General features: G+C 51.9%; 1 protein-coding gene, 2 long non-coding RNA genes and 1 pseudogene across 8 annotated transcripts; 2 read left to right on the top strand and 2 right to left on the bottom strand.

Annotated features, from left to right (window-relative positions):
• Window positions 1–6,790: 6,790 nt before the first annotated feature.
• LOC131423693 (uncharacterized) lies at window positions 6,791–12,700 on the top strand. 2 transcript variants are annotated; one of them, XR_009225575.1, is made up of 3 exons: window positions 6,791–6,903; window positions 8,687–8,847; window positions 10,591–12,700. It is a non-coding gene; the product is annotated as an uncharacterized LOC131423693 (long non-coding RNA). The 2 variants fall into 2 exon arrangements; XR_009225576.1 differs by lacking the exon at window positions 6,791–6,903 and adding an exon at window positions 8,123–8,173.
• Window positions 8,779–10,618, bottom strand: LOC131423692 (ubiquitin-conjugating enzyme E2 variant 1-like; annotated as a pseudogene).
• Window positions 12,701–13,933: 1,233 nt separating the features above from the next.
• Myadm (myeloid associated differentiation marker) lies at window positions 13,934–20,755 on the top strand. 5 transcript variants are annotated; one of them, XM_046431148.2, is made up of 3 exons: window positions 13,934–14,077; window positions 17,145–17,231; window positions 18,467–20,755. In XM_046431148.2, exon 3 carries the CDS (start codon window positions 18,469–18,471, stop codon window positions 19,432–19,434), a length of 966 nt encoding a protein of 321 aa, XP_046287104.1. In that variant the 5' UTR covers window positions 13,934–14,077; window positions 17,145–17,231; window positions 18,467–18,468; the 3' UTR covers window positions 19,435–20,755. The 5 variants fall into 5 exon arrangements, with proteins under 5 accessions (XP_046287104.1, XP_046287102.1, XP_046287105.1 ...); XM_046431146.2 differs by lacking the exon at window positions 13,934–14,077 and adding an exon at window positions 15,317–15,464; XM_046431149.2 differs by lacking the exon at window positions 13,934–14,077 and adding an exon at window positions 16,086–16,235.
• Window positions 20,747–22,069, bottom strand: LOC124084172 (uncharacterized). The gene is made up of 2 exons (XR_006849051.1): window positions 21,193–22,069; window positions 20,747–21,162 (listed from the first exon to the last, which is right to left on the bottom strand). It is a non-coding gene; the product is annotated as an uncharacterized LOC124084172 (long non-coding RNA).
• Between the last annotated feature and the right edge of the window lie 432 nt (window positions 22,070–22,501).

The raw sequence follows: 22,501 nt of genomic DNA, 5'->3' as shown, positions 1-22,501 counted from the left end.
TTACAGGGTCTCACTAAATTGCCCAGGCTGGACTTGAATTTGGCATCCTCCTTCCTGAGCCTCCCAAGTAGCTGGGATTACAGGTGTGCAGCACTGAGCGGGGCTCACACTTCCCGTCTTTATATTACTTCTTTGCTCTTTCCTCTATCCAGCAAGATCCTTTCAAAAGCAGAAATCAGATTATGTCATTTCCAGCTTAAAGGCCTCTAATTGCTTTCCTTTCCACTTAGAACAAAAGCCAGATCCTCTACCATGTCCTAAAATGCCTTCAAGATCCAGCTCCCTGCTGCGTTTCTTACCTCCCATTACATCATCCGTCATTCCCCTCCCTCTCTCTCCCCGACTACATTAGCAGTTGGGCCTTGTCATGCACTAAACAGAATCCCTTCTGTAGGCCCTTAGGCTAGCTCTGCCCGTGCTGGAGATGTCCAGCCCTTTGTTGGGATCTTTGGGCGACGGCTCTTCCTCATCCTTCAGCTCCCAACTTCAATGTTGCCATCTCAGGATCCTTGAAAAATTAACAATAGAATGACCAGATGACCCACGATCGTTCTCTTGGATATGGATCCCAAGGAAAGGAAGTCAGGATGTTGAAGAGACGTCTGCACCTTGTTTGTGGCAGAATTCTCAATCACCAAGGTAGGGAAGCAACCTAAGCATACATCAGGAAAATGTGGCATACATTCATGGTGAAATATTATTCAGCCTTAAAAAAAAATGGGCAGGGGGTGTAGCTCAGTGGCAGAGTGCTTGCCTAGCCTGTGCAAAGCCCTGGGTTCATTCCTCAGCACCATAAAAAAGAAAGAAAGAGTTGGGTGCAGAGGCACATGCCTATAATCCCAGCTATTCAGAAGCCTGGGGCAGGAGGATCACAAGTTCAAGGCCAGCCCCAGCCACTTAGCTAGATCCTGTCTCAAAATAACATAGGGGTAGAGCACCTGCCTATCATGTGCCCTGAGTTCCATCCCCAGTATTACAAAATAAAGAAAAAGGAATAAGGAACGAGCCCTGACATTTGCTACAACGTAGACAAACCTGAAGACTTACACCAAGTGAAAGAGACCGGGCAACAGAGAGAAAAAGGCGCACCATCTCACCCACGTGGACTAGAAAACTGTGGACCCTGTGGAAGCAGAGAGGATGGTCACCACCTGCTGAGGCCAGGAGGACCCAGGATTCTGGTATCCTGCTCAGAGGACCAGGAGTTTCTGCTAGAAGGAGGAAGAAGTTCAGGGAGCTGATTGTATAACATGGTAGCTATAATTGATAACAATGTATCACAGTATTAAAAACCTCCCAGGAGATTCTAAGCATACAGATCACCAAAAATGATAAGTATGTGGGCAGTGTGCATGTTAAGTAGCTCGATTTAGCCACTCCACAGTGTATGTATGTATCCACCATGTGTCACACCATAAATATACACAGTTTTGATTTGTGCATGAAAAACAAAATCACTGCTTGTCAGCCAGTGGCCCATGCCTATCATCCCAGCCATTAGGAGGCTGAGGCAGGAGGATGGAAAGTTTGAGGTAAGCCTCAGCAATTTAGCAAGATCTTGTCTCAAAATAAAAAATGAAAAGGGCTGAGGATGTCACTCAGAGGTACAGAGCCCCTGGGTTCAATCCCCTAGTACCAAAAATAAAAATAAAATAGAATAAATCACTGCTGATTTGGTAGGCAAGACTTACTATCTCAAACAAATAAACAAAGTCACCACCTCAACCCACCCTCCCCTGCATGGCTCACAGCAGGTGCCTGAGTCTTTCACTTCTTGAACTTTCCATACTGGAAAGCCTCTTATTCATGGCTCTTCTTATTTGTTGTCTGCCTGTCTCCCTAGAACAGGGCATAGTCATAAACAGAAAGATTGGAAGTATCTAATCGTCTTCATCATCACACAGGATGAATGTGGTTTCCCCACCACAGCCCCTTAGAGGGAGACCTCAGCCCATAAGCCTTCAACAGTCCAGAAGGCGCAGAGAGCGGCCAGGCAGAAAGTGGCCCAGCGGCGGAGCACCTGCCTAGCATGCCCAAGGCCCTGGGTCTTCCCATCCCCAGCACCACAGAAAGACAACCACAAAAGAGAAACCCCCACACCAACAGGGTCAAAGGTGGAGTCCCAGCTACTTGGAAGCCAGGTGTGGTAGTAGCACATACCCATAATCCAGCTACCCAGGAGGCTGAGGCAGGACAACAAATTCAAGCCAGCCTGCACAACCTAGCAAAACCCTGTCTCAAAATAAAAAATAAAAAGGACTGGGGTATCACTCAGTGGAATAGCATCCTGGGTTCAATCCCCAGCACTAAAATACATACATACATACATACATACATACATACATAAAATACAGTACAATAAGAACAAATTCCAGAGCTGGGGGTGTGGCTCAGTGGTAGAGCGCTCGCCTAGCACCTGTGAGGCACTGGGTTCGATCCTCAGCACCACATAAAAATAAAACAAAGATATTGTATCCACCTAAAAAATAATTTTTTAAAAAAGAACAAATTCCAAATGTCTCACCACCACAAATGATAAGTGAGGGGCTGGAGGGATATGCTCTTTAGTTTAATTTAATCATTCTACACTGCATACGCATATTGAAATACCACATTGTTCTCTGTAATGGTAAAGGATCATGATTTGTCAGTTTAAAATAATATTGACTTGAAGCCAGGGGTGGTGGCTGGCACGCCCCTCTAGTCCCAGCTGGAGTCCGGAGTTTGGGGCAATATGCAAGACCTTCATCTCAAAGTGATGGTGGTGATGGTGATGGTGATAAGGGAAGTGACCACTGTAGAAGCAGAATGGAACTCTTTTTTGGAGTGTGTCAGTCTGCATCAGTGCTCAGATTCTAGCAGTGTTTTAACAAACAGTACACGGTAGTCAAGTGAGGATTCTCTTAGGAATGCAAGGATGGCTGATATCAGGAAACCATTGTGAGATCTATCATAACAGAGCTAGGTGGGACAGTCCCTGTGATCCTCCCACACTTCCTAAAAGGGGGCTTGACCAAATTTGGTATCTAAAGATACTTTTTTAAACACTGAATAAATAGGAGTTTGTAGTTCCACAGTCATTAGGTACCTATGGCCCTCCAGGGCTCCTGGGCTCCTGAGCTGTGAATGGGTTCTCTGGTCTCTACTGTCAGGTTGTCTAAAGTCCCTGCTTCTCAGAACACTCTTGTGGGACTTCAGCGTATGTGAAATCTATACACCTTGTTTGATATTTGGGGGACTTCCCAGCATGTAAATCCTGACTTATTTGAAAGGGTAGGTGATTCTTCACTGTAGACATACTCATGGGAGTTGGTGTCTGGCTTATTAAAATGCTGAAACCTTCTCCCCAGCTCCCTAGTGTAGACAATTGGCTGCTTCTTCTTGGGAAGATTTGGACTAGTGTCAGCCCGCTTTCTGTTGCTATAACAAAATCCCTGAGGCTGAGTACTTTATAAAGAAATTTATGTAGTTCACAGTTCTGGAGATGCATGGAAATAGCTCAACTCAGGTCTGACAAGAGCCTTCAAACTACATCACAATATGACAACCTCGTGGGAATCCACAAGAAAGGAAGAGTTTATGCCGCCAGAGAGATTTAGAGTTTGGGCTTTCATTTTTGATAATTAACTAGTGTTCTACAAGACTGCATTCATTCCTTCTGAGGGCAGTGCTCCTTATCATGGCCCACTGGGCCCCACTTCTTCTGTTTTGGGGGAGATGGTATCTGGGATTGAACTCAGGGGCACTTGAACACTGAGCCATATCCAAGCCCTATTTTGGGGGCTGGCCTCCAACTTGTGATCCTCCTGCCTCAGCCTCTCGAGTCTCTGGGATTACAGGTGTGAGCTGCTGCCCCAGCCCCAGGCCCCACTTCTTAAATGTGGCACCACCTCCCAACACTGCTACACTGGAGACCAAGAGCCCTGCACATCACCCTGTGATGTGAGTGTGGGTGACGCACTCAGACCATATCAGACCATAGCAATTAGACAGGAAAGAGGCGACCATGTCAGGAAGTGTGATGGTGTTGCAGGTCCGGAGAGGCATGGTGTTTACAGAGCTGCAGGCGGCAGGGCAGCTCCCAGCCTGGCTGTGGCTGCTTGTGACTTTAGGAACATTCCCTCTGTTATGTAGCCTTGGCTTTTTGCCAAATTCCTGAGCCTGATTCTGTAAGCGTCCCAAGTCTCCTGGGACCTCAATGTCCTTCCACATGCTTCTCCTCTGCTTCACAGGACCAGAGGCAACATCTATGGCCTGCAGACAAGAACCTTGGTAGGCAAAAGCTTTTATGGCAGCCCTGCAGGGGGCCCTCAGGAATCCCCCTTTCTGCAGCGCCGAGGGGCTTTTGCATCTATGAAATGAAGTTCCTTGGCCTCAGCTGCAGATTGGATTCACAGATGGTGTCTCTGCTGTTCTTAAGCAGAATAGGCTTCTGAAGGCTTCTGTTTTGAAGACGTAGGCTGCACTTCGGGGGATGAGGAAGGAAATCTATTTGATTTCTAAAACTCCTGTTGAATGTACTTATCAGATTGGAAATAAACCAAGCCTCCATCTAGAGCAAACGGGATGAACGACAGTATGTTCAGCTAGTGCAGCCATGTTAAGAGAGGATTAGGGGACAGTGTCCATGCAACCGAGAGACCTTCAGGATACAGTCCTAGAACAGGGCAGGATGCAGGACAGGGAGTCAGGATGTTGTTTGTGTGTGTGTGTATAAAAATAAGTCTATATTTCTGTTTCATTATGTTCATATAAACACTGGAAGAACATAGGAGAAGCTAATGGGAGGGGTTAGGTCTGACAGCAAGATTGAGATCATTGTTTAGTGGGGGATAGGACTTCCTTGTGCATATGCATGCATTTTTGTATCTTAAACTTATTGCTGTATTATTTGTTTAAAATAATATCTGTGTGTTTGTTACATGGCCCAGTAAGCACTGCCTTATATCTTATGAGTATTAGCTGACATGAGTGTACACATTGTGTAGGTATGTATAGATGTGCATGGATATTTCTGGAGAGATACAAAAGCATGATATTATGCAATGGATATTTCTGGATAGATGCAAAATAAATCAGTCAAAGCAGAAGGGGAGAGGAACTGGGCACCTTGAGAATAGGGATAGATGAGGGATTTTATTTTCACCCGTAAACACATACCACCTCAAAACATGCAGCCAGAGAAGGGGCCTTGCCAAGACAAATGAACACAGTGGTCCCTGACCCTGAGGTTTCTGAGGTTTCAGTTTCCTGAAACAAATAAACTATAAATATCTATATATCTACATGCACCCTGAGGCAATGAGAGTTGAAGCAAGGGGCATCCACCACTCAGTTACATCCCCAGCCTTTTTATTTTTTATTTCGAGACGGGGTCTTACTAAGTTACTGAGGCTGGTCCCAAACATGTGATCCTCCTGCCTTAGCCTCCCAAGTCATTGGATTTATAGTGTGCACCATGGTCCCCAGCTGCAGTCTGAAAATATTAAATGGAAAATTCTAGAAATAAACGATTGATAGGTTTAATTCTGGGAAGCGTGGTGAAATCCCACTGTTTCAGTCTTCCCAGCCTGAGAAATGAACCATCCCTTTGTCCAGGTTGTACGTGCTGTCTACACTACCCTCGTCTTAGTCGCTGGTAGCAATCTTCGTTCTCAGATTGACTGTCAAGGTATCAGAGGGATTGTGTTCAAGTATTTTGAACACAATTATTTTGCTTAATAATGGACTAAAGTACCAGAGTCATCATGCTGGCAGTCTGGATATGCCAAAGTGAAGCCTCAAAGTGCTTCCTTCATCACTTCACATCATTACAACAAAGGCCAAGACATACAATAAAACATACTGAGAGGGAGAGACAGGTGTAGGGGCACACGTCTGTCATCCCAGCTACCTAAGAGGCTGAGGCAGGAGGATTACAAGTCACAGGCCAGCCTCAGCAACTTGGCCAGACCTGTTTCAAAATAAAAAATAGAAAGTTCTGGGGGATGTAGCTCAGTGGCAGAGCACCCTGGGTTCAATCCTCAGCACTGCACCTATACACAGAAGACGCACCAAGAGACCACAGTCACATGCCTTTTGCCTCAGTACATTGTTAGGATTGTTTTATTTTATTATTACTTATTACTGTTAATCTCTTACTAGGCCTGATTTATACATAAACTTTACCATAGGTGTGTATATAGGGAAAACACAGACCACACACAGTTTGATTGTCTGTGGCTTCAGCCTCCCCCAGAAAGTGGGGAGCACTACCTAGGATTCCTCACTAGCCCCTCGCCCAGCCTCTCATTGCTGGCTGAAGGAGAAACTTTCCTGTTAGATCAGGCGAGGTGGGCAGTGACCAAAGGAGGCAGATTTAAAAAGGCTGCCACACGAGGCTTTATTGAGGTATCACTCCCGGGCGGAACTCGATCAGACCCACAGAGGGGACAGGAGAAGGGTCTGAGGAGAAACCGCGTGGCAGCTCGACTGGACTGGACTTTTATGGGGCTCACAGCAGGAAGGGAAGGGCTTGGGACAGGAAAAGGTGTTCTTAGGGTCCCTTGTCCCATTGGAGTTGGTCAGGGGAGTTGGCTGAACTCCAGGATTGGCCAGGGGGTCCTGCTGATTGACAGGTGTTAGTCAGGAGATCTGGCTGATTGACAGGCGTTTCCACCGGCATCTGGGCACCTGATAGATGTTCCTTTCCCCAGCTCAGGCTGCTTTGTTCTAAGTCGCCGCCACCGACCTAACATCTCCTGAGCTCGAAAGCCACAGGGAAGTAAATCCTACCAGCACATGAGCAAGTGTGGAAGCAGATCCTGCCCCAGTTCAGCCTCCGGATGAAAACCCACTCCCAGACCAAGCCCTGATTCCTGTCTTGCAGAAAGCCCAGCTCCAAAACGGTGAAATGCAGAAATGGTGAGATAAGAAAACGGTGAGGCAAGACATTCTGTGTGGTTTTAAGCCACTAAGCGTGGCTTATGTTGTTTACAGAGCAATAGATCATTGATGCTCTCTGCTAGGCAGGGAGTGTGTTAAGAGGGACAGGATGTGGCCATAAAAAGAATGAGGTAGGGCCTGCTGGGGGGGCCGCCCAGGCCTGTGACCCCAAGTGACTGAGGGGTGAGGCAGGAGGATCGCCAGTCGGACGCCAGCCTGGGCAGCTCAGGGAGACCCAGGCTCAAAATAAAAATACGGAGCTGGGGATGTGGCTCAATGGTAGAGCACCCCTACACATACCCACACACCCACCCACACACACACACACACACACACACAATGGGGTGGGGCTGGGGTGCAGCCCTGAGTTTGAAACTAAGCATCCTCAAAAGGAGGAGTCAAAAGTTGAAAAGAAGATTGACATGAGATGCAAAGAGTTTCTTTATTATTAGAGGAGAACAGCCCTGGCTGGGCACGGAGGTCTCTGATTTCAGAATGGAGAAGTGAAGAGCTTCCCCGAAAGAGCTTCTATTTTCTATTTAAAGACCTAGAGGGAGCTGAGGGGGAAGAGAGAGTGCCAAAGGTTGAGGAGAAAGAAAATAGGGTGCAAACTGAGTGTCCCTTATCCAGAATGCTTGGGACCAGATGTGTTTGGAGAATCAGATTTTTTTCAGATTTTGGAATAGTCACATACACCAGACTATCTTGACAACGTGACCCAAGGCTAAACATGAAATTTTTGTACACGGAGCCTGAAGGTAATTTTACATAATACTGTTTAAAAATATATTTTTAGTTGTACATGGACACAATGCCTTTATTTATTTATTTATTTTTATGTGGTTATGGGGCTCGAACCCAGTGCCTCACACGTGCTAGGTAAGCCCCCCACCACTGAGCCCCAGCCCCAGCCCTCCTACAACACTTTCAATAACTTTGTGCATGAAACAAAATTTCATGGTATGAAATTTTCTACCCATGGTGTCATTTCAGTACTCGAAAAGTTTTTGTATTTGGAGGGGATTTCTGATTTGGGCCAAGGATGCTCCAGCTGGCCTGCGGCGTGGCTCACTGGTGAGGCACTTGCTTGGAGTGAGCAAGGCCCTGGGTTCCATCGCCAGCACGAAGCAAACAAACAAATAACTGCAGCCTCCACCTGTTCTTGCCATACAGGAAGCGGAGGAGTAGATAGATCTTCAAGAGGACTGCGATGCGGCTGTGGGTGGTGATGAGGGCCTATTTGAACTTGGTAATCAAAGGCAGTCTTGATGTCCCAAGCCTATAGACCCAGCACTTAGGGGGAGGAGGTGGGGAATCACTGGAGCCCAGGAGTTGGAGAACAGCGTTTGGTTTTGTGTGGTGGAACGACTTGGCTCCGCCTAGGGCATTTCTGCAGCCGTGCTGAACAGCTGAGGTCAGCACAGCACGGCCTTTTCTTCTCCAGGACTGGGGCAGTATCAACACAGGGGGCACAGGAGTGTTGGGTACCTGAGGTGGCCACAGTGCGACTGAAATTGGATGTGCAGTCACATCTAAACAAGGACGAAGGGAGAAAGGCTGGAGAACTGGGTTTCTCCTGGGGAAGGAAGGGCCTAGTGGGAGTTCTGGGATGAAGGGGAAGCCGTGGGCAGGAGAGGCGTGGATAACGGAGCGGGTGGGTGTCTGCCTCAGGGAGGGCAGTCAGTGCTGCAGGTCTTCAAGTCAGTGGCTCCAAATATTTTCACATCGTGGGGCAAAAAGAAACAGGAAGCTCTTCCTACAGCACGCGGCTCAACAGACGAGGCTGCCATGGCCAAGGCCACCAGTCCACTCGGAAGACAGAGGGATTCCAAACCTCATGGCCACCTGTAGGACGGATCCAGGGCACAGAAAGTGGGAAGCCCGTGACGCCAAGTGGCCAGGAGGTCCACAGACGGCAGAAAGGTATTATCGCCAGAAAACAGCTTAGGGGCTACCTCTCAATAAAGGCAAGGGGAGGAGGAGCGAAAGCCGCAGTGTGGGTGTGGAGTGGGGCTCATGGTAAGTGCCTGTCTAGCACGAGCAAGGCTGGGTTCCATCCATGGCACCGGGTGGGGTGGGGGGCGCTCTCACAGGGGAGTTTGCCTGGAGAAAGTCCAGAGGGCAGAGAGCAAGAGGAATTGGAGCCGGTGGTGATGGAGACTGATGGTCAGCTCTAGCAGGAGTCTTCCTCCTTCTGCCTGGCTCTGGGTGCAGAGGCTCCCCCATCCCGAGAAACCCAACCTCCCTGGGAAAAGCTGAAATGTGGACAGAGAGGGTCCCCCTTCACAGGGCTCAGGACACCATCAGGGCAGCTCCAAATGCAGCTGCTCTTCCAGATGTGATCACCTTATGGGATGGAATCCACTCAGCCCTTGGCATCTAACAGGGCCACTCTACCACAGCACACGGGAAACTGAGAAGCAGTTTGCCTGCCCGCAGGATGGTGGATGAAGGAGCTGAATGGCGGCCCCAAAGCTATTTCCACATCCTGGGCTCTGGGAGCTTCCTTTCCAGTACTTTGAGGTCTACAAGACGTATCTAGAAAATTTACTATGGTGGAAATGAAGACTGCTTAAGTCAAATGGGGGGAGAGCTTGTTTGTTTATTTTTGTTTTTTATTCTTTTTAAGAGAGAGAGAGGGAGAATTTTTTTAATATTTATTTTTTTAGTTTTCGGTGGACACAACATCTTTATTTGTATGTGGTGCTGAGGATCGAACCCAGCGCCCCGCGCATGCTAGGCGAGCGCACTACCGCTTGAGCCACATTCCCCAGCCCAAATATTTATTTTTTAGTTTTAAGTGGACACAATATCTTTTATTTTATTTTTTATGTGGTGCTGAGAATCGAACCCAGTGCCTCATGCATGCTAGGTGAGCACGCTACCACTTGAGCCACATCCCCAGCCCCTATGTATTTATTTATTTATTTATTTAAATTAATTGAAGTAACACTGTCCTTCCAGTGGCTGAGGGAGTTTCATATTTTCTTTTTATGACATCATTAAGTGCCACAGCTCTTACAGAACAACTTTGATGCTATGTGAATGCTGCCATTTTGCTAGCACTGATATGGCTCTTGGGTCCTCCAATCCATTAGAACTCTTTACTCCATTCATATTAATTTTCATTACAACTCTTACAAAGGGGGTGCTTCTAGGTATTTAGGTCCATGTTCTATTTTAAGGCTATATATTTGGTTTTCATAAATTGCCCAAGCCTGTGCTGGCTGCCATCTTGCTGAGGCAATCAGTTTTACAAGGAGGAAACATTTATTTTGGCTCATTGACTCCACGGCTTTTGGACCCACGGTGAGGCAGAACATCACAGCAGCAGCACGCAATAGAGGACAGATGTTCATCTGGTGGAGGCCAGGGAGCAAAATAAGAGAGGCGGGCCCAGGGTCCTACAGGTTCCACTACCCAACAGCACCGTCAGCTGAGGATCAAGCCTTCAACAACAGGGTCTTTAGGGCTCACTGAAGAGCTAAGCCATAACACAGTGATAGCTATCATGAAGAGAGAGAGGGAGATTTGACCAGACACCCAGGAGACAGCAATGTGGAGATGGAGGCAGGGAGGCCCGCAGAAGCCAGAAGAGGGTGGGAGCCCTTGTTCAGGGGCAGAACTTGGAGAGATTAATGTTTTCTATTGTTTTAAACCACACAGATTATGATAATTTTCCAGGCACAGTAGCACACAGCTGCAATCCCAGCTACTCAGAAGGCTGAAGGAGGAGGATCTCAAGTTGGAGGTCCTCTTGGTCAACTTAGCATCACCTTGTCTCAAAGTCAAAGAAATTTGTGTGTATGTGTGTGTGTGTGTGTGTGTGTTGAACACAGGGGTGATTAACCACTGAGCCACATCCCCAGCCCTTTTTATTTTTTATTTGAGACAGAGATCACAGGCGTGTGTACCACACCCAGCCGAGATAGTAACTTGCTAATTGCTGAGGGTCTTAAGTTGCTGTGGATGGCTTTGAATTTACAATCCTCCTGCTTCAGCCTCCTGTGTGGCTGGGATTATAGGTGTGTGCCACCCCTGCCTTGTTCAAAGTAAGATTTTAAAAGAGAGCTGGGGCTGTAGTTCAGTGGTAGAGTGCTTGCCCAGTGTCGGGAGCTGCCACGTAGGAGGAACCCTGAGTGATGGGGATGTGGAGATGTGGCCAGCCAGCCCTGGGCTGTGTGTGTGTGAACTATGGGCATTAAGCACGCAAAGTGGACTGAATCCACGTTGTCCTCTGTTTGGATGGGCCTCGCTCTACCATGATCCCCACATAGCTCATGAGATGGGCGTGGCCTCCCTAGATGCAGACATCAGGAAGCTAGACTCAACCCCCTGAAACCTGACCCTTTGCCTCATTTGAATGGCTTCTTTCCCATAAAAGGGTTCAGCATGTGCTCCTCTCTCTCTTTCCATGGACCCCTAAAGTCAGAGGAGCCATCACAGGACCCAAAGAGAAAGGTATTTCTTTGTCTCTGAGTGATTATTTTGTGCAGCCCAGTTCACCTGGAGTGACCCTGAGTGTTTAGTCAGTATGTGTGAATTCAATCTCCAGTACCATTAAAAAAAAAGAAGAAGAAGAAGAAAGAAAGAAAAAGAAGAGGAAAAGATTGTGATCATGTGTGCCGGTGCCCTAGGAAGCTAACTGGGATGAATGGCAGTTCTAAAGGTGAAATTCTTTCTTCAAGTCACTTCCAAATGGACTCCCCAGGAGATCAGGTTTTTCAAAACCTTCTGGACAGCTTTCTGGTCAGCTGCTCTGATGATACTGTGCTGATAAGACCCCCAAACCAGGAAGGAACAGATACAGGGGAGGTGATCAGGCCCAGGAAACTGCCAGTGTGCACCTCAGGGAAGACATTGGGAACCCTATAGCCAGAGGCCAGTAAGAACATTCTCTCCAGATAAAGACGTGATTTCATCTTGACCCCTGTGTCACTGGTGAAAAGGGAAGATGTCCTCCAGGGGAGTGGGCACTTCTTAGCCTGCTTTGTTCCAACACAGGAGATTCTCGTAAATATTCATGGGTGACTGAACAAATGTCAAAAGGGCCCAAAGTATGGTACATCTGTATGAGACTGTGATACACAAAATATGTCCTTTAAAATATACCAGTGCCTTCCCAAATTCTATGTGCCCTTCTAGCAAATCATCAAACCCAAGAAGGAGGTCCTGGGGTTCCTGATACAGCAGTGTTCAGAGCCATGGGAGGCCCAGGCCCCATATTTGCATCTAGTGGGGGAAGCCTGGTAGGACAGAGCCATCAGCCGTAGGGCTAGACCCTAACTTCAGGCAGTGCTGGGATGGAATTACAACATTGGTTACCCAGTTGGTGCCGGTGTGCCAGAAACTTGACTTTTGGTGTATAAAATAAAACCCACATGTTTAGTGTTAGAAGCTCTAGAAGTGACAAATGGAGTAAAATCTGTATCCCAGGCGAACTCTCCCCCAAACAGAGAGTGTCACAGGGAATGCTATTATGTCATCTGGTAGGTCAGAGGCTGCTCTGTGGCTCCCAGTCAGACTTCCACTAGCCTCCCCAGTTCTTGCTCAGTAGACTCCTGAGCCCATGGCCATGGTGGGCCACCAACCTTAGCCAGCTCCGTCACTGAGGAATGCCCACCTTGTTGGCAGCAGCCACTGCTGAACCCCCACCAAGGCACAGACTCCTAGCAAGGTCGTCAAGGCCTGGTCAGTTGAGGATTACATTGGACCCCTTCCATCATGGATTGGGCAATGAGTTTTTCCTCCCTGGAATAAATAACTCTGGCCTTGCTATTTGCTTTCCTTGCCCTTTGCACTTCTGCCAAAAGCAGCCTTTCTGTGTGCGATGAATGGCTCTATTCACCACGATGTTAACACACACACAATATTGCTTCTGATCAGGGAACTCAATTTACGAAGAGGTCAGCGTGTGTGTAGGGGGGTGCTGTCCATGTACCCCATCACCCCAATGCAGCTAGCCTTGTGGAACAGAGGCACAGCCTGTGTGAGACTTGGTGGCAGTTCCAGGTTGGGGATAACATCTTGGGGTTGGGGTGCTGTCCTACAGGATGGGTAAACACTGAACCAGGGACACATGTGTGATGCCAGATTACACAGACTTGGGAACCTAAGAGGGCCATTTCTGAAAATCACACCCAGTGACTCACTCTTCAAATGTTTGCATCTTGGGCTGGGGGTGTAGCTTGGTGGTAGAGCACTTGCCCAACAAGCATGAGCCGAGACGTGCGTTCCATCTCCAGCTCTAGGGGGAAACAAAAAGAAAAAGCCAAATATTTGCGTCCTTTTCCTGCTACCCTGAACCCTGCAATGGAGGGGTTTTAGTGCCTAGAGAGGACATGCTTCCACCACAGGGCACAGCATAGTACCCCTGTAAGCAGAGGTCCTTCTGAACCTCAAGTCTGCCACAATGGGGTCAGGCAAAGAGGGTGACTAGGCAGGAGGGGGGCAGAGGTGGGGCCAAGGAGGTGTGTCAACCTCCCTGGGGAGGTTCCAGGGAGCTTTCCACTAATAACTGACTTCTATCAACACATAGGCCCACCCTTTTTAGACAAGGCCAGATACTGGGAGCAGTAAAAACCCCTCCCAGTTACCTCACCCCCAAAGTAAAAGCCTTCCCCTGCTGGTTGGTGTAGCCCATGCCTGTAATCCCCGAGACTAGGGACCAGCCAGGGCAATTTAGGAAAATGAAGAGAGGTGGGAGATATAGCTCAGAGGCAGAGCACTTAGCAAGCACGAGGGAAGCCCTGTATCAATCCCCAGTGCAGCCAAACAAACAAACAAGCAAACCCCTCCCCGACGCAGGACACAGAATGACGAAGGGTCTGTACCCCCCTCACTCTGCGGGGGCACAAAACCGAGCTTACAGGCTCTCCTTTCCTCCCATCTCTGCCCCCACCCCTGCAGAGCTAGCAGCCTGGTCCCCCACCAGCCCCTCCCTCCTCCGTAGGGCAGGCAGGCGGGTACACCTAGCTCCCACGCCCTTTGGACCCCTCCCTCCGCCACGCGCGCGTCGTCCCCCGGAAGGGGTCCAGCGGCAGCAGCGGAGGAAGCTGCGGTTAACTGAGCGTCGGGAAGCCTCCGTAGTCGCCATCAGGCCCCGCCCAGCTGCAGCCGAACTGGGCCGCGCCCGGGACCGCTGCAGAGCGCGGTGAGTGAGCGCGGCCAGGAGGGAGGGAACCGGGCGTCTGGGTCCTCGCTCAGCCCCTCCCCGGGGGCCCAGCCCCTCCCCGGGGCACCCCGACCTTCAGCTCCCTTTTCTTTCTGGGCTGTCAGTCCGTTTCAGGGCCGCAGAGCCGCCCCTAAAAAAATGAACCCTGCAGCCCATCTCTGCTCTGGGCCCCCGACACATTGATCCACTGCATCCCTCCCTCTTGCAGAACCCGGAATCCAGAGCCCCCAGACCCAGCCGTGTCCTCATTAAGACTGGAGTCCCTGCCTGTCCAGGAGCCGGGAATGCAGGCCAAAAATATCTTTCCAGGCCCAGAAGGCTCGCTTTTAACCACTTCTGCTCCTAAAACCCTGGGAGTCTGAATTCAGATTGCTCTTTTCAGTCAGAAACCTGGCCCCCCAGCTTAGGCAGCATGTGGAACCCAGTAATCCGTACCCCAAACTCCTATGGCACTGGGTCCAGGAATTTTGCTACAACACCCTTCCACCCCTATTGACTGTGATATCTGAGACCCAGGAGTCTGACCCCCTCCCACCCCATCCTTACACCGCAGATTCCAGTGTAAACGTGGTTTAAGGGACCTCCTCCCAAGATCCTTAAATACAGGAATCTAGCCTCCACTCTTTCGTAGGAACCTAGGAGTCAGGGATTCTAGCTAGCCAGGACTTCATGTAGAGCCTAGGATTGGCACCCTCAACTCCATCTTCTTTTTGGGAGACAGAGACCCTAGCACGCAGATCCTATTCAACCCAGGGGTCTGGTTCCCCAATCCGTTGCAACCCAGGTAGCTAAGGTTTCCTCTGTATTAGCAGAGCGGCGGACTGGAGCAGACAAGGAGGGCGGGAGGGGGGGGGGAGACATGAAGGGAGAGGCACAATTGAGTGAGATGAGGCTGGGGTGGGGACCTGAGTTGGGGGGCTCTGTTCTAAACAAACCACAAACATGTGGGTTTCTATGGAAACAGCCTTTCCCGGCCTATCCTGGAGACTTCTCTGGGCTGTGTCGGGAAGGCATCCCCCAGGAGCCCCCACTCCGCCAGCTGTTGTGTCTTCCTGTTTTGTCACCATGGCAACGGTGACCTCAGTGCTCCACTGGGCTTACTGGTAGAGCCCGAGCTCCGCTACAAGCTTCAGCTCAGGAGGGGCGTGGTGTGATCTTGGCCCCGCCCTCAGGGCGGGCAGGGGATAGCCCCAGCTTGGGGAAGTCCCTTTCTACTGCCCCGGCCGCTAGCCTGGCCGCTGCCCGCGGCCCGCCCCCGGCCCCGCCCGCGCTCCCTCCGCAGCCCGCCAACCCTCCCCAGCTCGCAGACCCTTCTGGTCTGCAGCTGTCGCGCTTGCTTCAGCCGCAACCGCCGCTGACCGAAGAGGTGAGGCTGACCGACCCCCCAGAGGGCGGGAGCAGCAGTTCAATATCCTTGGGTCCAGAGGGAGGAATGGGCTGTGATTCGGAATGTCTACGTCCCTAGAAAGACTGGGGCTGGACCAAGATTCCAGGATTCTGCGGAGTAGAGGGTTGAGAACCTGGACTGAAAGAGAAGAGCTGGGGCCTGGACCCTGGGTCTGAGGGAGGAGGGCTGTGGACTGGAGAAGGAGTGGTGCCGGGACCCCTGGGCCTGAGGGCGTGGACACAAGATGGGCCTCCCAGGTGTCTGGCTGGGCTGGAATCTGGTGTGCTAGGTGCTCAGGAGAGGAAGAGGGGAGGGACTTGGGGCTGGGACTCCTGGGTTTGGAAAGTGGCTGTATTTCAAAATTTCTGATCCTCTGCCTCCCGGGGACGAACTTTGTGCTTCCCTGAAAGGCGGGGGCTGCCGTCCGGCCAGGGAGGCCAGGAAAGCACAAGGCTGCCCAGCTCCTGGTGTGGAGAAAGGCCGATTCGGGGTTCGGGGCGGCCCCCGTGTCTAGGGAGAGATGGGTGTGGCGCCTGGAATGGAGGGGAGGGCGCCGAGGTGCTGGGTGTGGCTGGGGAGTCCTCCGCGTGGAAGCCTCAAGGGGCGTTTCCTCTCCCAGCTTCAGTCTGGGCTTTGCATTCCCGAGCTCTGACCTCAGGCAGCTGCTGGAGGCCTTCAGGGCGGGGTGGACCCCCACCTCTCCGCAGGATCCCCCTCCCCGCCGCCCTGCAGACCCACCTTCCACGAGGAGTGAGTGAGTTACGTCGCTCCTCCTTCACCCTCCGGTGGGCGGCTGGGCAGTACCCGCCTTCAGGAGCTAGGGGGGTGCGGCTAGTCCCGACTTCCTGCTAACAGGTCCTGGCTGGGTCTGGGGAGCTGGAGGTGGCTGACTCCATCCACGTGGCACCTCCCAGGTGCCCGCTCTGCGAGCCCTAGCCAGGGACCGGCGTTCATGAATGTGTGGCTACTGATCTCCGGGCATCCTGTGCCAGATTTCCGGCCTGGAGCCAGGGGGCCTCCGCAAGGTGAAGCCGGGCGTCTGGGATCCCAGCTTAGTACTCCTTCATGGAGGTCTAGGTCCCCGGCCCGTACTTACAGAGCTCACACTTTTGGAACCCAGAAATTCGGCCTGCCATCCCTGCTAGGACCTGGGGGTCGGGGCGCCCCTCCCCTGACAGCGGGCGAGGGGTGGGCAAAGCGCTGGCCAGTGCGGGGCTGGGGTCCCGGCACCGCCTCTTGGTCCGCGCCACATTCCAGATGGCTGCACCGACTTGAAGCCCTTATAAGGCGCGGAGACGTCGGGCGCAGCTGGTCAGCCCGCCCCCGCAGCCACCGCCCAGGGCCTGCCGCCTCCCGCCGAGTACTTCCCTGGCCAGGGCAGGGTTAGGATCGCACACGCCCCTCGCTGGCCGCGGGCCGTGCTCCTTCGCCTGTTTCTCTTCACTCCCGCCAGCAGTTTGTACCTGGGGAGGAAGAAGGGGCGGTGTTTCTGTAGGGTCAACTCCTCGACGCGTCTAGGCTTGGAGCCAAGTCCCGGCCCCGACCAGGAGGCGCGCGGCGGCTGAGGAGTCCATGGCCGGCGCTGGCCGCTTGGGCCTTGGGGGGAGGAGCCAGGTCAGCCAGCTGTGAGCTGACACAGAGGGCCTCTCTCCGCTCCAGGGGCGCTGACCAGTCTTCTCCAGGTGGACGACTGAATCGCCTTCATCGCCGGATCTTTCTCTTTGGCCGGCTCAGCTAAGACCGCAGGTGAGTGCCCTGAGGTCCTAACCACCTGGGTCTGAGGGAAGAGGCTGGGGCCTGAGGGAGGAAGGTTGGAGTCCAGACCTCGATCCGAGGGAAGAGAGACCTGAAGCTTGGGTCCCAAGGACTCGGGCCTCAGGCATCCGTGGGGGAAGTAGAGTGTTCTGTGTCCTCTGGGAGCTGTTTGGGACAGGCCTCTGGAGAGGTGAAGCCTGGCTCTTGTTCTGCTGTGAGCCTGACACTGGAGAGAGGAAAGTTTTTTGGCTGAGAGCCACGTCCAGATATTTTTAGGGATGTCAGCTGAGATTAGACATTTCTGCATCCTGAGGAAGGGTCTGAGCGTCTGGTCCTGATGCCTGAGGGCCTTTAGGATGAGGCGTGGGAGATGTATAATTTGGAAGTGGGGAGAAAGGTGTCTCTAGAATGTGACTCACCTGAGACTGAGGGCTGAGTGATTGACCCGTGGAGGCTAGGGACTCCAGTGCGAGGAGCTGGGGTGGGGTGAGTTGGGAATGGGAGCAGCTGAGTTTCCCAGAACTTGGGGGCTCCTGGGGGAGGGGACACTCAGTGTGAGGGAACAGACAAAGGAGAAAACTTAGCCTTCCTTGGTTTTTAGTACTCTAGATCTAAATCTGATTCCTGACCTCTGCAGAGAGAGGTGGGAGCAGCAGTTTACACCCCCTTCCAGAAGCTTGTAAGACCATCAAGATGGGAGGTTGGAGCTCTGATCAGACATGTGAGAACATAGCACGTGGAAGTTGAACTCTTGGATAAGTAGGACCCGGAAATGTCTGAGTGGCTATTAGTTCATAAAAGAAGGAAGCTTGTTTATAGGGGCTCGAGTGTAGAGCCTTCCGTCTCCATAAGGAGGAACTTCAGAGGGGATTTTGGAGCCTGCAAGTTAGGCCTCTTGTCTTCCTATTTGAATCTAGAAGAATTCAAAATGTTAAGTGGCTGGGTTGCTGGTCGCTGAGTCCCATCTGTAAGGAGGAAAGGAGTTTTGAGTGTCTGGAGGGGGCAGGAGAAATACAGAGACCCAGAATTCTGGGTTCTGACTTGGGTGAGGTAGTCTGAGCCAAGAACCAGGGTGACCAATTCATTCTTATATGCCAGGGACTGTCCTGTTTTGCACACTGAAAGCCCCATGTCCTAGAATAATTTGTCCTAGGACAAATGAGGGCTGGGCCACTGGATTTCTTTGTCTGGGACTTCACTGAGACATTGTCTTTTGCCTTTTGCAGCCATGGCGGTGACGGTGACCCGCACGACCATCACAACCACAACAACGTCCTCAGGCCTGGGGTCTTCAACGATTGTAGGGTCCCCTCGCGCACTGACCCAGCCCCTGGGCCTCCTGCGCCTGTTGCAGCTGTTGTCCACCTGTGTGGCCTTCTCACTGGTGGCCAGTGTGGGTGCCTGGATGGGCCCCATGGGTAACTGGTCCATGTTCACCTGGTGCTTCTGCTTCTCCGTGACCCTCATCATCCTCATCGTGGAGTTAGGTGGGCTTCAGTCCCGCTTCCCCCTGTCTTGGCGTAACTTCCCGATCACCTTCGCCTGCTACGCGGCCCTCTTCTGCCTGTCATCCTCCATCATCTACCCCACCACCTACGTGCAGTTCCTGTCTCACGGTCGTACCCGGGACCACGCCATCGCAGCCACCGCTTTCTCCTGCATCGCGTGTGTGGCTTATGCCACTGAAGTAGCCTGGACCCGGGCAAGGCCTGGTGAGATCACGGGATACATGGCCACCGTGCCAGGGCTGCTCAAGGTGCTAGAGACCTTTGTAGCCTGCATCATCTTCGCCTTCATCAGCAACCCCTCCCTGTACCAGCACAAGCCGGCCCTGGAGTGGTGTGTGGCAGTATATGCCATCTGCTTCATCCTGGCAGCCATAGCCATCTTGCTGAACCTGGGGGACTGTACCAATATGCTGCCCATCCCCTTCCCCAGCTTCCTGTCAGGTCTGGCCCTGCTGTCTGTCATCCTGTATGCCACTGCCCTGGTCCTCTGGCCTCTGTACCAGTTCGACGAGAGGTATGGTGGCCGTTCCCAGCGGGCGAGGGATGGGGGCTGTGCTGTCCGTCACCCCCACTCTGTGTGTGACTGGGACCGCCGACTGGCTGTGGCCATCTTGACAGCCATCAACCTGCTGGCGTATGTGGCTGACCTGGTGTACTCTGCGCGCCTGGTGTTTGTCAAGGTCTGAGACTCACAAAGGGCTCCCGGTCTCCTCCTAACCTCTTCATTCTTCCCATCAGCGTCTGCAGTTGGTTCTTTTTCCTCTGAGTCCTTCTTCCCTCTCTATTTTCTTCATGCTTCTCCAACTTTTCTTCCCTCTCCTCTGCTGTCTCCCTTCCTTTCCTTCCTGTTTTGTTTGCTGGCCCACATTGTATTTTGCCCCCAACTGTTTCTCCCCAATCCCCTTCTGCCTCTTCTCACCTCTGGTTTTTCCTGTAGCCTGTTTCCTAATCACCTCTTCCTCCTCCTTCGGGAGCCCTGAGACCTTTCTGTCTCCCTCCACCCCACCTCCAAAGGTGCTGAGCTCCACACACCCCACACCCTTCACTTCAGCTGTTCATGCCTGGCCTCCTGAGGGGCCTCATTGCCAAAGCATGCCTGCCCGCCCTAGCTGTGCCTTAGTTCTTGTGTATTTGTGTGTTGGGGGGGGGTGAGGGTAGGTAGCTAGGCACCAGCCCCCCATTCTCCCAGTGGAGGAGGGTGTACAGTGCACCTCCCCTTTAAAGTAAAAAAAAAAAAAAATCTCTGGAGGTAAATAATTCCTAGTGGGCGGGAGGCTTTAAGCACAGACCCTGGGTCCCTAGGCCCTGCCTGGCACTCAGTCTTGCCAAGGTTGACTGCAGAATTGTTGCCAGGCTTACTAAAATCCCACTGCCCCAAGGCCATCTTAAAGGTAGCAAGAGGTGCAGATGCCTTTTATCCTAATTATTCTGGACTATTAAAAAGAAAAAACTGGCAAGAACCACATGGTCTTGAAGATGACCATCTGATGTATTTGTGAGGGGCAGTGATGTGGTCCTCAGTGTTAAAAATAACACGTCCTGCCTTGGCAGGGATGGGAATAAAATGGCCACTGCCAGCCTTAAAGGCAACATATGCCTGGGTTTTTCTTTTTCTTTTTTTTAATTTTTTCTGGTCATGAGGGCAGAAATTACTGGTAGCCCTATTCTTCCAGAGCGAAGTTCCTTTTCAGCTTTCTTTTCTTTTTGGGTGGGTGGGGAATGGGGATTGCTGCTGCCATAGCCAGAGGGATGGCATTGCTTGAGTGTGGTGCATGTGCACGTGTGTTTCTGTGTGCTAGATGCTTCTTGCTGCTGCTTCCTGCTTCTCTGGGACTCACATGCATAATGTGATATATAAATGTATAAATATATATTTTATTTTTTTTAATTCCCTGGAGCTTTTGGTTCCAATAGCTTGTGCTGTCAGTCATAGAAGCCTTGTCCCTTCCCCACTCCCACATCCATAATGTTCTTTATAAAAATCTCAATATAAAGATAAAAGGAGAACTTGTGCTTTCTTTATTTCTGGGGAGGACTCCAGGAGAGTGGTGAGGTCCAGACAGATTTCTCAGTCTGATGGAGGAGGAGGTTGGAGCCAAGATGATCCTGGCCACATCCAAAAAACCTAGCTGTGCAGGGTGTTTTAATCCCAGCAACTAAATGCAGGAGGATCACAAGTTCAAGGCCAGCCTGGGCAACTTAGCAAGGCCCTAAGCAAGTTAGTGAGACCCTGTCTCAAAAAATAAAAAGGGCTGGGGATGTGGCTTAGTGGTAAGGCACTTCTGGGTTCAACCCCCAGCACCCTCTCCCCTGCCAAAAAAACAAAGCTAACACTAGTAGAATCTGGGTCTTCTGGATTCCTCCCCAAGCCAGGAGGGCTGGATGGGATTAAAAATGAACAAGATTTTCCCTTCCTTGGTGTCCCTTGAGCACCTCAGAAATACAATGTCCCACTGAGTGCAGCATCTTTTCTCCAACATCAACTCTTCCTCCCAGGTTCCCTGCCCAGCCACAGACTCTCAGAGCTGAGAACCCAAGCACCTGGTCTAAAACACTCTCTATTCCTTCTAAGTACCATTTACATCTGTTCCCCACCTGAGCTACTGCCCCAGCCTCCTTGACCTTCTTACCTCTGGCCTTCCCTAGCCTCAGAGAATTTCCCAACATCCATAGCTGATCCTGCCTTCTCCTGTTGAAATCCTTCCACATCTCACCCCATGTGCCTATAGGTGCTATCAAAAACCCTCAGTGGCATTCAAGGCCTTCAGGTTCTGAGCCTGCCAACATTCCTGCTATCATCAGCTCCATGGTCTTATCTGCTGGGTGCGCCTGACCACACACCCTGATTGAGTGTATTACTCCTGCCGTGAACCTCTGTCCCACAGGTCCTGGTTCCCCAAACTGAGGACAATATCTAGGAAAACTCCAAAATCACGCAACCTCCTTTGTGCCCTTACACCTGCAAAAGCAATTAGGAAGAGATACTGAAAAGTTTGGAAGAAGGCGGGGTAGGGCCAAGTAGGGCACATTCCTTTTGGGTAATGCAAAGCCGCTTCATCTCTGCGGGAGTCCGACCTGCACCCAGCCGCCTTCTCAGAGGGCGTCTCGTTCCCCTCCCCTGCCCCGGCCTCCGGAAGGCACCAGAAAGAATAGCTCTCACCGTCACCACGGGGGCGGGGAAAGCGTTGGGCACTCGGGAAAGGGCCGAGGCCGCTGGCCTAGAAGGCGGAGGGGCTCCTAGTCCAGTCTCCAGGGTCTGCCAGCAGAAATCCTGGAGCTGGGGCGAAGGCAGAGGACCCACGCCTCCAGAGGGAGCGCTCAGAACCGGGCAGCGGCGCCTGCGGGACCCCGCCCACCGCGCGCGGCTCGCCGGGAAAGGAAGGTCCGGGCCGCCCCCGGGCTCAGCCTGAGCGCGACGCGGACTGCAGGTCCCAGGGTGCACTGCGCCCGCAGCCCGGGGCGGGCCTTGGTTGTCCTGACAACAGTGCGGCCTCCGCGTGCCCCGACCCGGAAGCGCGCGCTAGTGGAGGACACCGCCCAGCGGAGGGGGAGCGGGGAAGATGCGCGCAGCCGGCAACCGGGGTGCACGGACTCCCAGGGAGACTCGGGGAGCGACGCCCAGAGACGGAGAGTCCTGGGGCTGGACACTCGGGAATGGTGGGCGGGGCGACCCCCAGAGACAGAGTACTGGGGCCGGGGGCGACCCCCAGAGATGAATAGTCCTAGGGAGACAACGGGGGAGAACTCCAGAGA

The sequence above is a fragment of the Marmota monax genome, unplaced genomic scaffold (genome assembly GCF_021218885.2).
Source record: "Marmota monax isolate L192 unplaced genomic scaffold, Marmota_monax_Labrador192_F-V1.1 WCK01_AAM20220418_F8-fsc00215, whole genome shotgun sequence".
NCBI lineage: Eukaryota > Metazoa > Chordata > Mammalia > Rodentia > Sciuridae > Marmota > Marmota monax.
The sequence above is the reverse complement of the archived record's forward strand: the minus strand, read 5'-3'. Positions and strand labels throughout refer to the sequence as shown.